The sequence below is a fragment of the Pygoscelis adeliae genome, unplaced genomic scaffold, assembly GCF_000699105.1.
Source record: "Pygoscelis adeliae isolate BGI_AS28 unplaced genomic scaffold, ASM69910v1 Scaffold242, whole genome shotgun sequence".
In the NCBI taxonomy this organism is placed as follows: Eukaryota; Metazoa; Chordata; class Aves; order Sphenisciformes; family Spheniscidae; genus Pygoscelis; species Pygoscelis adeliae.
Window position 1 is genome coordinate 1,851,962 of NW_008824369.1, and position 13,529 is coordinate 1,865,490.

General features: G+C 42.1%; 1 protein-coding gene across 1 annotated transcript in view; it reads right to left on the reverse strand.

The window, feature by feature from the left end:
* Nucleotides 1-542: 542 nt before the first annotated feature.
* The window catches only part of PRKAR1B (protein kinase, cAMP-dependent, regulatory, type I, beta), a 100,182-nt gene continuing 87,195 nt past the window's right edge, over nt 543-13,529 (reverse strand). Inside the window, exons 9-10 of the mRNA XM_009320004.1 lie at nt 3,407-3,488; nt 543-2,974 (exon numbers count right to left, since the gene is read on the reverse strand). Of these exons, the coding sequence (XP_009318279.1) occupies nt 2,802-2,974; nt 3,407-3,488 (255 nt within the window). The 3' untranslated portion in view covers nt 543-2,801. The remainder of the gene's footprint in view (nt 2,975-3,406; nt 3,489-13,529) is intronic.

The following is a 13,529-nucleotide window of genomic DNA, read 5'->3' on the forward strand; positions in this document are numbered from 1 at the left end:
TTCAGTTCCAGGGCAGCTGCGCTTCTAAAAATCCACGCATGGCCAGAAGTTGAGAGGAACGACTGGGACAGATCCCCAGGGTGGTCGAGGCCATGGGCTTTGTCTATGATACTGGGGGGAGAAAGGAACCGCACTGGTATTTGAGAAAGAGTCTGTTCTTCCCCAGTTCTTCCCACTGGCTGTACAACAGGCTCATCAGCTGTCTTGTGGGTTTCAAAGCTCTACACAGGGTCCCTAGGACCAGCGAGACAGCTCATACACTTCACGTTCCACATGTGCTTAAATGCCTGGCTAACCTGGCATCTGAACAACAACATGAAGGTCCGAGAGACACCTTGAACCCCTACGTCTTTATGTAGACATATATGGTTACATTTAAACACAAGAAATTTTTTTCTTTGTGCTAACCCTCCAGAAAACCAGTTTGGTTTCCATGACTATATATAGCACTGGGATTCTTGGTCTATTTTACATATTTTAACTAGAACATGACTTCTATTCATACAGACTCCCATTAGTAATAAACCCACAACAGCCACATATAATGTAGAAGAAATTTATTCATACCGTAATTCTGTCCCGTCATCCACTGCAAATATTACAATTATCTTTAAAATGTCATCGAATATCATTTTGTTCCACTTAAAGCATAGGAATCCTGGTGTCAAATGGTTACACTTCTCTTGAGATTGCTTGTAACAGAAGCATAATTCAAATGTATTTTCCATGAGCTGTAAAGGTTTAAAGCAAAGAATCCGTGTTGTGTGTGTGCGCTTGAGTAACTTCTAAACAGTGAGGCTAATACTTGGTGTTTAACAAGAAATGTATCTTGCATATTATGCGAAACACGATTTTTTACCAATACAACAGAAATGCAATAGGTAAAAGAACATACGTGAGTGACTGGTAACCTTTAAAAAATATTTCTTTTAAAAATTGCACAAGAGAATACAAAAACAGTGAAGCAAATCAAAAGTTTTGCAAATGCATATACATTTATCTAGATATATAATGGGGGTCTGCCTATATAAATGTACGTGATAAAAATTGGAAGGGTGAAAAATGTGAATGGTCATATTTAATAACATGTGCAAGAAGCATAAGATAATAATAATAAATAGTAGCAACAAATATACACTGACAGGACCACTGAAAATACGCTGAAATAAATTAAGCACCTTGAAGTGATGAGAGGAGTCTGAAGTCGAGAAGCAGCCAGCTCTGTAAAACCCGCTGTGGGCAGCTACTGGAATATCGGGCCCTCTTGGTGGGAATCGATACGAAAGTCCCAAGTTAGTTTTTGTTAATTCCAAAGAAGAAAGCATGTTGCACGTCAGTAAGAGTAATTTTAGCCATGTTCTTCACTAACACCTCTAGTTTCAAAAGGGAGATTGCTGCCTTATTTCATTGCGTAACCTTTGGCATGTAAAAGGTACAGAAAGTTCGTACGTACCCAGAGGAATGCTATCATAAAGAAGAAATCTAGTTCTGCCACAACTGAAAAGCAGGCGGTGCTATTCAGGGTAGCTGAGATGCAGACCTTTGCTGCTGTTAGCAAAGCCAAGTTTTCCTTCAAAGGAAGAGCTTCCCAAAGAGGAAGCTAAAAGATCCCACCCTTGAGGGCTGCACAGCAGAGCAAGGTCTGGATCTGCAGAAAGCTCCATGCAAGAGGAGACCCATGTCTAGGCAGAGCAGCAACAACTGCCGGCGAGGCTGCATGCACCTGGAGGGACCTGGGCTCTGGGAGCTTGTTGCAAGATCCTGGTGCTTTTTGTTACGCGATACCTGTCTTCCGGAGGACAGGCAGCATTTTGAAGCATGTATTTGGCTTTCAGAAAATCCTAAAAAATCCTAAAATTTAGCCATACGCTAAAAGAAAGGCATTTGAATTTAATTAAGTGGACCTTATTAAAAACAAACTGCTGTTGTTGCCCCTGATGTACACCTGGCACCATCTATTCAGCTTGTCCTATAATATTCAGAGAAGTGGCTGAGGACACTCTGCTGCAGATAAATACGTTTTGAAGCCCACTTAATTCAGCAGAGAAGTTCCTGTTGACTTTTAAGGGATCTAATCTTCATTTAAAAAAAGCTGAGGACAAATAACGTAGGTCCTAAAGGCTCCATCTGAATTCTTACAAACCACTGTCCCGTGACCTCTTCACCCAGAAGGCTGGAGCAGGCTGTTTGGCTCGGCATACCCTACAAAGCAGACCTGAAAGGCCTTGTAACACGGAGGAATACGGCCTCTGTATCTAAGTCACAAACAAAATGACTCAAAAGCTCTACTTTTTCCTGGCTTGCTGGAATGATCAAAATCCTCCTGCAATCTTCTCTCTTAAACTGCGCGACTGTCACTCGCCCCGTGGGATTTTGGAAACCTCCAGTCCACAAGCAGTGAAAAGTCTTTTACAAGTGACAGGCAGAGGGACATCGCTCGATCAAAGAAGCTTGACAAAAGGTGAGTAAGACCAACTTTAAAGATAATGAGGGAAATAGAAATTCGTATGTATTTTAAATAGTTAAAAACACAGTTTTAAGCTATGTGATCCAACAATAGGTAAAAATCTTTCCTGCAAGCCAAGAGCCTAATCTTCCCCAAAGCTAGTCTTGTCCAAACAGTTGTCTTCCTACTTACATGATACATGAGATTTGAACTGACACCCAGTACGTGACATAAACAGAAAAAATACACATAAAATGCACACCTTTTATTTTTTTTCTTCATAAAGCTATGGAGCTGCACAGAGCAAATTTAAGTGCACAAGGTCACACAAAGGCAGCTTTCCAGAAGGAATCATTTAGACAGTGAGCGAAATGAAACTGTTGTATCTCTGAATGTTTCTCTTGAGGATTTCAGAACAAGGACCGAGCACTCGTTCAAAGCGGGGCCGATCCAGCTTTACGCACTTCAGGGGTCCGCGTGCCACCACCGTAGCAGCCCGGGGCCGATTCAGCAGTAACGCTATCTCACCTGGAAATAGGGATAAATACCCTGTCACACGCCCTGTGCCGCTGTTTTGGAGGGTGCACATTCTAGCTACCATCCAGTTGCTTTGGTCGTAGAACATCTCCCTTTATATATCTCTTGATAGACACTCTACATAATTCTGTTGACAGTACAAATGCATTACACATGCATAATGCATGCGTGTAAAATGCCTTTGAAAACCAATGCTTTCAGACTGTTTTGCTGCTTCTGGATCTGCCTCCTGTCAGCTACACTGGTGTAAACCAAGGAATGGTTTCAGCTTCACTGAAATCTCTCGGTATCGCTGAAAGCAGCAGCTGACCTACACATAACCCCTCACTTGTAGAAGAGTAGAACGCTAATTAAGACAATAACTACTTGATACAACTCCATGTGCCTGTCTTTCTGAACCATACTTAAGCTGAATTTTCTTACCAAAATAATCTGATGGACCGAGTCTTCCGACTTCGATGTACTCCTCGTTGTCAGACCTGCGCTGCAGCACAGAAGCTGTGCCCTGGGAAGAGAAGTGCAGAAAGTCAGTTGGCTTTGCTTGAACCTGTTATGCTTTAAAAAGTATCGAGTCCTGAGTATTTCCTTTTGCATGTCACACTCCTTTAGTTCTGCTTTGGGAGAGATGACATTATATATGAATGAAAGGAATTAAAGAATTAAAAAAATCCATCAGTATGGCAAACGATTTCTCTCTTACGAATTGTTTGGATGCAGACAGATTCGGCTCACACAGAAGAGAAGAGGAACGGGACAGAATTCAGTAAATCCTATTGAACTAATGTAGATCACGCTGTGCAAATGTATGCTTTGATATAGTTTATAAATATGTTCTGGGTGGATGCTGAACCTTACAAGAGATGCAGAGCAGATTTACATCATAAGGAATAAAAATGCAATTTTCCCAGTCGCAGTCTTGGGGCATGATTTTGTAAGACCGCAACTAGAGCTGATTCCTCACCTGATCATCCACTGGATCTATTGCTGAAATGGTTGGTAAAGGGAGTTTTTAATGCTTGTTGCAACAAAGGGTGATTTTTTTTCAGTGGCTTTGCCCGCTTGTGGCCTGTAGTGATCCGGACACCTGCGAGTCAGTTGCTGGAGAGATGGAATGTGTCTTGTCTCCACTACCCTTATTAACTGCTGTACTTGACACGTGCTAATACATGTCAAAACTCAGTTACAGTCTATTTAAACCTTCAAAGAGGTTTTACATGCAGAAATATTCTAACCTGGAGGAAATCTTAAATTATTGTGGCATAAAGCTTTTGTAGAGGAATTGAGAAGGTATCTGCTTTTTTGGAAAAAAATTACAGTAACATGACATTATCTTCTGAGTCCAAACCAAAAGCATAGGGAAAGGCAAACTGTTAACATATTTCATTTTAACTGAATTTAAAAAGATTTTTAAAAGCCAAGATTTTTAAGTAGACTGGAAAGCCATTTTTTGACAGTGCAGTTGGAGAGCATCGACGTTTCGACCTTTTTTTAAGATTTTTGGCTCGGAGAGTAATACGTGAGGGCTGATCCTGCCCCAGCCAGGACAGGGAAGGGGAGGAGACACCGTAATGTGGACTATGCTCAGAAGACTGATGCCAGCTATCAGAAAATATCACAGCCCTCACTCTGCAGTTTAACACCCAAGTCTTGCATTGCTTGGCTCGTCGGCGCTGTCGGTGCCTGTAACCAGCTGCAGGACCACCCCAGCTTGGAGCATGAACCTCCCTCCAGTGCAGAGTATTCAGTGCAGAGTCACTGGCTGCAAACACCTTGCAGCTTCCTTCCACCAGAATAAACTTGTGTGCCTCAGGGTACGGTGGGGGGCTTGAGGAGACACTGAGCACCCTGATACACCTTGGCTTCAATGCAGTTAAAGGCACTCAGCACCCTGCAGAACTGGCTCTTCACCTTTGCACTGCATTTAAATACACCCTATAGTATCCCAAACATGGTCATTGAATTGCAAATCTGAACAGGAATGCAAGGCTGCTTCAGGTCTGACTTTCACTTTTCTAGGACCTGGGGCCCCAGGAATAACCAAGAGCGGTAGAATATCCACTATTATGTAACAAACGATCATAATTTGCTTTCTTCTGAACAAGCACAACTAAGCTGCTGTAATACTGTTGTGTTGCATCATGCCCTTTTTCATAACAGGGTTATTTTTAAGCCCATATACTTTACAAATTACCGGGCTGCTCTCTAGGTTAACTTATAATACACATAAGTACCCTTACGTGCTATATAAATGAAGGGGTAAATCTTATTTCTGCTGATGCCAGGAATCAGAAACAAAAACCAAATAATGGTGCGAGTATTGTTTGATATATACTAAGCATCTGATGGTTTTTATACAGACTTGGATGTACATCAAATTAATCTGACACATTAGAAGTTATAATTTCTCATTTTGCCCATTAGCAGCAACCTGTGCTTAGTATAAATCCCTAGATATCAGACTGTCAACACATTACATTGGTCACGACAATTTACCGTTCCACCCCATCAGCTACATGCCATATCACTATTACAAAAATACTGAAGAAACACCAGGGCTGTAAATTCAGGACCGTTTGAAAACAATCACAAAACCCTTCTCGGCTTCAATGCTTTCACTCTTAATGTGCCAGGCAGCTGATGGCAGAAGATACAGAACCACGTGCTAGGCACAATGTGCATGAGCAAGGGCACCTGAACTGGGCAAGGTTGTTCAAAAATAAGCCAAACACACAGGGGGATAGGTAGTTTTGGTCTTTTGTGGGGTTTGTTTGGGGTTTTATCTACCATTAAAACATGCCATGCACATAAAACTGTCCACAGCAAGTGTAAGGCTATCCACAGAAGTAACTGAAAGAACTGCATGTAAGAAAGTGATTTGGTGCCTGTCAAGTTTCCAGCAAAAATTCCTTATCCTTGATATAACTAAATTGTTCCGCCAAAGCTGCTGTTTTCCAAGATCTTCCAGTAAATCTGCAAGGGCATGAAAATGCAAAGATAGCATAATGAATTTTGTTATTCACACTTACTGCAAGTTTTCAGAACAAACACACATTCATAAGCAGCATTATTGGAAATACCCCATACAGGCAATAATGCATATATCAGCCTCTCTCTTGCCAAACTTCAGATCATGTGCCGCTCACTAAATGGATGCTGTTCTTATTGCCTGTGCAGTGTAGACAGATCAGCTTCAGAATTGCTTCCAGCCCCTGTCCTCCTCTCCGTCCCCATCTGGAGCCTGGCAAAAACCTAACCCCTTGACCCAAATAGCTGTCTGCAATCCATGTCTCCAGTCTCTTTCCCAAAACTATTTTTTGAAAAAAACTTTTATTACAGATGTTTTATTACATAAAACAAAAAAATCCCCGGAGTAATCATATTGACCGCCCAGGTCAAACAAAGAAAGGACACAATTCCCCACTGCCCACCTTGAGCATGTTGCCATAAAGGTAATCACAGTATCAAGCAATATTGCTTTCATCTCCCCAAGTGTCAGCTTTTATTGTGGCTCATATTTTTTGACAGGGTCCATATGATATAGGACTCCAGTAAGTCAGTCTTCTGAAGCAATTTCTTCCAATGTTCCACTACAGTCGGCCTTTTTAATCCAAGAAACACCATGATATCTGTTGTAGGAGGACAGATGTGTCTGGCCTCCACAATAACACTTGGCTTGGCAGGATAAAGCAATGCATATTCCAGATACATATTTTTCCACTCTTGTTTTAACAGTCACATAGGCTTTTCCCGTTGCCCAGTGAGAACAGGTCTATCACGGAGCAAAAGAAGTTTCCTGAAATCCTGACAGCGAGCACCCAGATGTAAGATCTGATTACGCCGTTTGGCCTCTCGTTGCACAAGTCACCAGCTCCACAAGTACATCCTGGAGCATTGTCAGAGTGACCTTCACGGGAAGACTGTCCACACCACGAAACAAAGAAGACGTATTTATAATTATCTGTCTGTATCACCTTCACTTTGCGTGTCTTATCTCTGGAAACAACGCTATTCTGACTGTGTTAGAGGAAGACTCCAGTTGTAAACGACCAGTGTAACCAGGGCAAAAATAATACAGAATAAAATAATACAGAATAAAATGTGACAAAAACAATCCCTTATTACCCACATACTTAATGAAGTAGTCATACTAAATTAATTCGGTGCTGACCCCTGCCCTTGTTCCCATCACAGGTTTCATGGCTGTATTTCATTTTACTTTACTTGTCAAATTCCTTCCAAAGCAGTTTTTAAGCTTTCTGTCTTTCTTGTGCTTTAGCAAACCCTACCTCTTATAAATGATACAACTGAATAAATATACCTTCCGGGAGGTACAGGCATTATCTAGCAAGGATTCAAGGGGCTTATCACTCTCACCCCAAAAAAGCATTTGGTCTCAGTGGGAAAGATTTCCCCTTAAGTGGCACACAGAACTTGGCAAGATCAGTCTCTCTGAAATAAACTGCAGGAGCCTAGATTTGCAGGATCAGGCTGTTTAGTGCTGCTCAGTTTAAAACACTGTCTTGTACACTGATAGCCATTTCAGCCTCCTACACCACCGAGCGAAACCTACAGAGCACGGGCTCGAAGACTGTCAAGAAGTTTGACACCATTTAATAAATCAGGACTCTGCGATGATATTAAACTGAACGCAGACAGGCATGTCTTTCTGTTAGCAGACACTTGGGAGTGAAATGATGATCTTCGGTGGATCCAGGAATATTCCCTTTCAGTCACTGGGGAGTGCCTGTATTCCCAGGAACCGATATCATTAACCTTCTCTCCTCTCCTCCAAGTAAATACGGGCATCTTATTGCAAAAACAACAAGAGTAGCGGTTCCAAAAGCAATGTGCCATCACCACCTCTCTGCCATCCTCACCCCACGCACCTGCTCACTCCCTCTATCACCGCTCTGTCATGGTGCTGAGAGTATTTATTCGTGTCTTTCAAATGCACCAGCAGTTTGTTTTGTAAAAATTTATGGCTTAGATACGGCACCATAATTTAAGATATAAAAAATAAATTAAGGTTTATAATCCATGAGCTCCCATCCTCTCCAAAGTAATGAGATTTTGATAGATGTTTCACTTTTAAACTATCAGACCAAATGGATGAGTGAGACATCCTACAGCCTAAAGGCAATGACCCATCTGGATCAACACTGAGATCCCCAGGCCCTTATCCTGCATGTACTTTTAAGCACAAATTGCTTCAGGAGCCCTATTTGTATACTTAAGTATGAATCCTGTAGCCAGCAGTTGGCCTAAGTAGCCTGGCTGCAAAAGGCAAGTGTTCATGATGCTAAAAACCGAAACCCTGTATTTTTTCCTGTATTCCAGCTCAGCGGATCAGATGGGATCATTCCCGGGCAGCAGAAGGCAAAATGTGGTGGACAGTGATGCGTCCCCGTTACCTCTGGGTGGGACAGGCTGTGCAGTATGGTCCCTCACCAGGGGCAGTGGGTGGGAAGGGAAATTCAGCACTGTTTTAAAAACTTTTTGGTTCAAAAGTCGATCTTGTTGATGTTTTGGTTTTGCTGGTCTAACCTCCCATTTTAAAGATATAGCAACCAGTAAAAAATATAGTGAAGCTCCATCTGTAATAAAGGACATATTTATCATTATTAAAATTGAAGAATATTTATTCTACCATGAGTGTATGCAACGTCAATGTCCATGTCCTTTTGATACACTAAGTACACAGAATAAATTTCTACTTTTTAAGGAAAAGAATTTTAATTTTCATAAGCAGGAAGTTACTATTTCTCTTTCCATTTTTATTTCATATTTTTTGACTTACTGCTTTTTAAAAGAAAAGCACGGAAGACAGTTTTTTCCCCCATGCCCTCAAAATGTTACATTTTTATCCTAGTTTTGAGCTTAGAAAGTTTTTCTAGCCTTTTTGTTTTCTTCTTCACCATCCACTAGAACAGAGCAGCGCAGTCTATAGAATTAGAGATGGAAAAGGTCAGGCCAATCCATCTGCTATTGCTATTAACCCTATCAATTGCTATTATGAACATACCTTTGCTCTTTCTCATTTTGTTAATCCACACACTCCATAATTCACACATTCAAAAGATAAGTTTTCCCTCACTCCACAGTCACACAAACCCTCATTATATGTCGCTATTAAATCTTTGCCAAGTTACTACAAAAGACGAACGAAGAGGCTGTGAAGCGGTATAAAACGCTCCTGTTCACACGACGAAGCAGACGGGACTGGATGTAGAGACTCCCATTGGTTTTAATGGAAGCTATAGCAGATATGAAATGAATTGAAAGATCTTTCACACAGTATGATTCTGGGAGTATTTTATTTAATTGCAGGCAGACAAGGCTTGTGGAAGTGATATCTTTCATTAGACCAACTAGCATAGCTAGAAAAGGGAGGAGAGCTTTTGGGCACACTTGCCTTTCCCCAAGTTGCCTATTTCTCCGGATATCTCTAACAAAAGATACCATTTACCTACCTACAAACACTGTCTGGGCAATGTTTTTACACCATCATAGCTACAACCATGATAAGTTACACCTTACTTGGTCATATCTGCCCACTTATTGGTTCATGCATGCAATTAAATCAGTCATAGAGCATCTCCAAATCATTACCTTAAATTAAGGAGAGTCAAAAGCTATAGGTCCTGATGCTACAAAACTCCTGGAAATAGTGATTGCCTAGTGAATCTGAGAGACCTGCTAAGATCTGTCAGCTAACATTTCACCCTCCACTTTAAAAAATGATCATTTAAATCAGTTTGGTCGTCTGATGTGAAACCTCAAGCTACTGTGGTCCAGTTCAACAAACGTTACTTTTATGACTACCATTTATGATGCGCCTGTTGTAATGACCGTTGAGTGGGTAAGGGCTACAAGAACAGACCCCAGGTTTGCTTTGACTGGGAAGGTGGTGGCTGTTTGGTTTGCTTATCTCTAGCAAGTGAGTTCATTTCTGCATCCATTAGGGTTCACTGCAGATTACAGCGCAGAGATGAGACAATGCCAATGGCCAAGTCAAAACCATGCGGTCCTGACAGCTTTAGAAAACAAATATACAACATTTTACACATTCAGCTTTTTAAATTGGGCCGTGACTCTGGAAATCTTGAGTGCCACTGATTTCAGTGGATTTTCAGAAAGCCAGCACCTTGGGAGTATCTTTAGGATTTATCGTGCAATGTCAAATGAGCTCAAAAGGCAACATTATAGTGATAACGGGTGCAGCGTGGCACCCGTGCAATCTCCTTGAGAGAGAGCAGTGCTGCAGAAAGTGCCTTTACACTGCAACAACCACAGTGACAATGTCTATGATTATCATGACATAGTCATCATAACATTATAACATTCATGCATCATATTCTTATTGGCCATAATTCTCAACAACACTAATGCACACTGCAATCTAGCAAAGATGGAAAGTAAATATTACTATCCAGCTGGCACTAATCCTATATATTACCTCTATAGCCACGCTTGATATCAAACAATTTGCAGTTTGCCGTGTGTACCAGCTATATCACACCTGCATAAGACTATTCTACGTATGTCTAAACTTCCACCACTTCTGCTACCCAGGCACACTTATGTTAGTTTAGGAATAACATCCAGACCCGAGAGAGAGGAACAAAGCTGTCTAGAGCAGTCACCAAAATAGCCACAAACATAAAGGTACTTTTAAAAATGACAATCAATCATAAACCACGTGTAGCTTAAAACAGCAGAAACAACTGAGCCACAGGGCATTTCCTAGGGATATACGAGAGGCCAGGGTTAAGGCCCAGACATGACTACACCCAGCCCGTCATTAATCACCAGGAAACGCCTTTGCCTTGATCGTTTACTATTTAAAATCGTAGATGTTTGACATGGTACGACCTTTTCAGTCGTTTGTTCATCCTCCTATTGCAGCATCTCAGACAATCTTCCCCTTCAGTGTTTCTTTGACACAGTCTGCATTAAACTTGTGCTGTACCTAATGTATTCCCCTTGAAGTAAAATAAATGTTTTTATTAGATGGAACAAGACAAGATTCAGGCAGAGAGAGACCAGTAAACATAGTGAAAAGCCCAAAGAAGCAGAATACACTGCACCAACTGCAATCTGCTTCATGCATGGAGAGCCCTGCAATACCTATGCGAAAACAAAGTGGGTTTTGCACGAAGAATAAAAAATTGGGATTTTTTTCATTAAGCCTTTTCAGTTGAAAGGCTTTTCAGAATCACGACATGAAGCTTTATAGTCTTTTGACTTCAAAATGTTGCCCTTGAGCCACAGCAGCAGAGCTAACATCAGGCTAGATCACACAGGTGTCTGATAGAGGCGTATCCGTGTGTTGGGGGACTCAAGACTTCATCTGCAGTCATCGTCATCCCCCATCGTCAGATGGGGGAACACCACGGTGGCCTCTGTGCTCCCCAGCCTCGGTGCCACCGTAGTCCTGTGCTTCTCTTCCGTACCACCAGTTGCCAAGTGGGACTGGGAAGCCTGGGAGCGAGGGGATGGTGACACAGGGGTAGGATACCAGCTCTGAGCCATGGGAGGAGCCCCTTGCCTGGGGCGTGATCCTCCTTGGCTAGTCGTCCTGGCTCCATGCCCAGAAAGCTGGGAAGCAGTTGCACCACAGCCCAGCCTTTGGGGTCCCTCTGCATTGTTCTCTTTACTCCTTTTCTAGAATTCTAGCTGCCCCTTTTATTACACATTCAGTCCACCTGCCGCAGTGGTGACGAAAAGCAGATCCGCTCAGTAAAGGTGGGCTCAGATGCCGGGTTTTAATGAATCATCTTAGTGATACTTGGCCTTGACTAATCAGTAGCTTCTGTGGGAAAACAACTGAATTAATATTCATCGTGGTGCCAGATTTTAAAGACCGTCTGTGCCAAGCGCTGTGGATTATTGGCAACAAGGCACTGTCTTCCTCCCTCAGACATGTCAGCGTACAAAGCAATAAAAGTCACAAAGGAAAAAAAATGTTGCATTTTAGAGATTCTTTCTTTCTACAAAGCTAGCCATTATCTTGACTCTTACTGAAGCCAGGAAATGTCCACTGAGGCAACATAAAAGTGACTCTATAATGGGTTATTCATCAACTGTTCATTTTTGTGACCGACCTGACAGGGCTCATCTCCTGGAAGCAGACAGTGCAGAGCGCTACCACCTACAGAAGGGGCAGGGTCGAATGCACAGGAGAGAAAACAAGAAAACAGTGCTGAACCTCCCTCACCCTGCCCACAAAATCCTTCCTGGTGAAAATTGTTTTTAGCTGTTAATGTTGTTTTACGGCCCAATTACTCCTACCACCATCTGCTTCTTTGTGAAAACATTCTGTAGATACTGAAGTAACCAGACCAAGCAAAAGGCTGAGACAGACATCGTCACTGAAGTCTCATAACTAATGCTGTGACCAGGGCTGGGCAAGCAGCTGTGGCCAGCTAGGGCAACAGCTTCTGAGCAAGAAATAAAACTTGGAGCAAACTGGGAGAAGGAGAGAAGGGAGTTTGTCACGGAGATCAGGAATATCCCCCATGGAAAACTCTCTTCAAGTCCTTTCAGTTGGCGAATCTTGTCTATTCAAAGGACCAAATTCTGAAATTCAGAAGAAAAAAACTCACGCGTTCAAAGTTGCCTCTTCCTGAAGCACACTGCAGAAAGCCTTGCACGCTCCACAAAATCCACACTACACAGCTAATGAATGAGCCCTAAGGGGCATATTCTTTCACTAGATCTGCAGTCATCTCAACGGTGTCTTTGCAGAGGAGGGACAAAAGCCACCCCAGTAAGAGACAGCTTTAACACGATCCAGAGAAAGGGCTGAACTACAGCAGAGATTAGGAAATTCTCCATTCCTCTTCCACCAGGTTGGACACCACTATATTTCAGGCCTTGTTTACATTGCAGTATTTTTGCTTAAAGACAGAGAAGTATTCCTCAGGTGAGCCTCAGGACAATACTCCTAGCTCCTGAGACAGCAAGATGCCTTTAATTTCAGTTTAGATTTAACGTGCCTCAGGCCATGAAGTTCTTGGTCACGTTGACTAAGTGCTTTGAATCAGGGCTTGTGAGCTCGGTTTCAATGCCAAAAGAGCTTATAAGGATCCTGAGAACCTCCCGAAAACCTTGAGGGGTAAACAGCCTGTGCTGCTGTCCTTACTCACATGGAGAGGTATTTCGTTACCTGGGAACCTCTGCTGCTTTTGCAGACTTCCACGGTAGGAAGACACTACTGGACAAGACTAAAGAGAGAAGAGTCAAAGCATCAACCATACCTTAAAGCAAGTATTAGCTAAATACAAAGTCACGGGCTGTTTTGAAGATGGAGAAAATCTAGCACTCTGATTTTTATGAAAATTCAAATGGAGCATGTATATATTAAGAATGAAACTGCCAATGACTAACTTCAGGTTTTACTTCTCTGCACACCAAACGATCTCCCAGTTTTCCACGTATCCTATAGTGGTAAGAGGCCAGGGTGTGTCTGTATTTCCAGCACAAACTTCAATTTTATGGGTTTACAAATCAGATGTTTTAAATTACAGCTGAATGAGACTGAAGA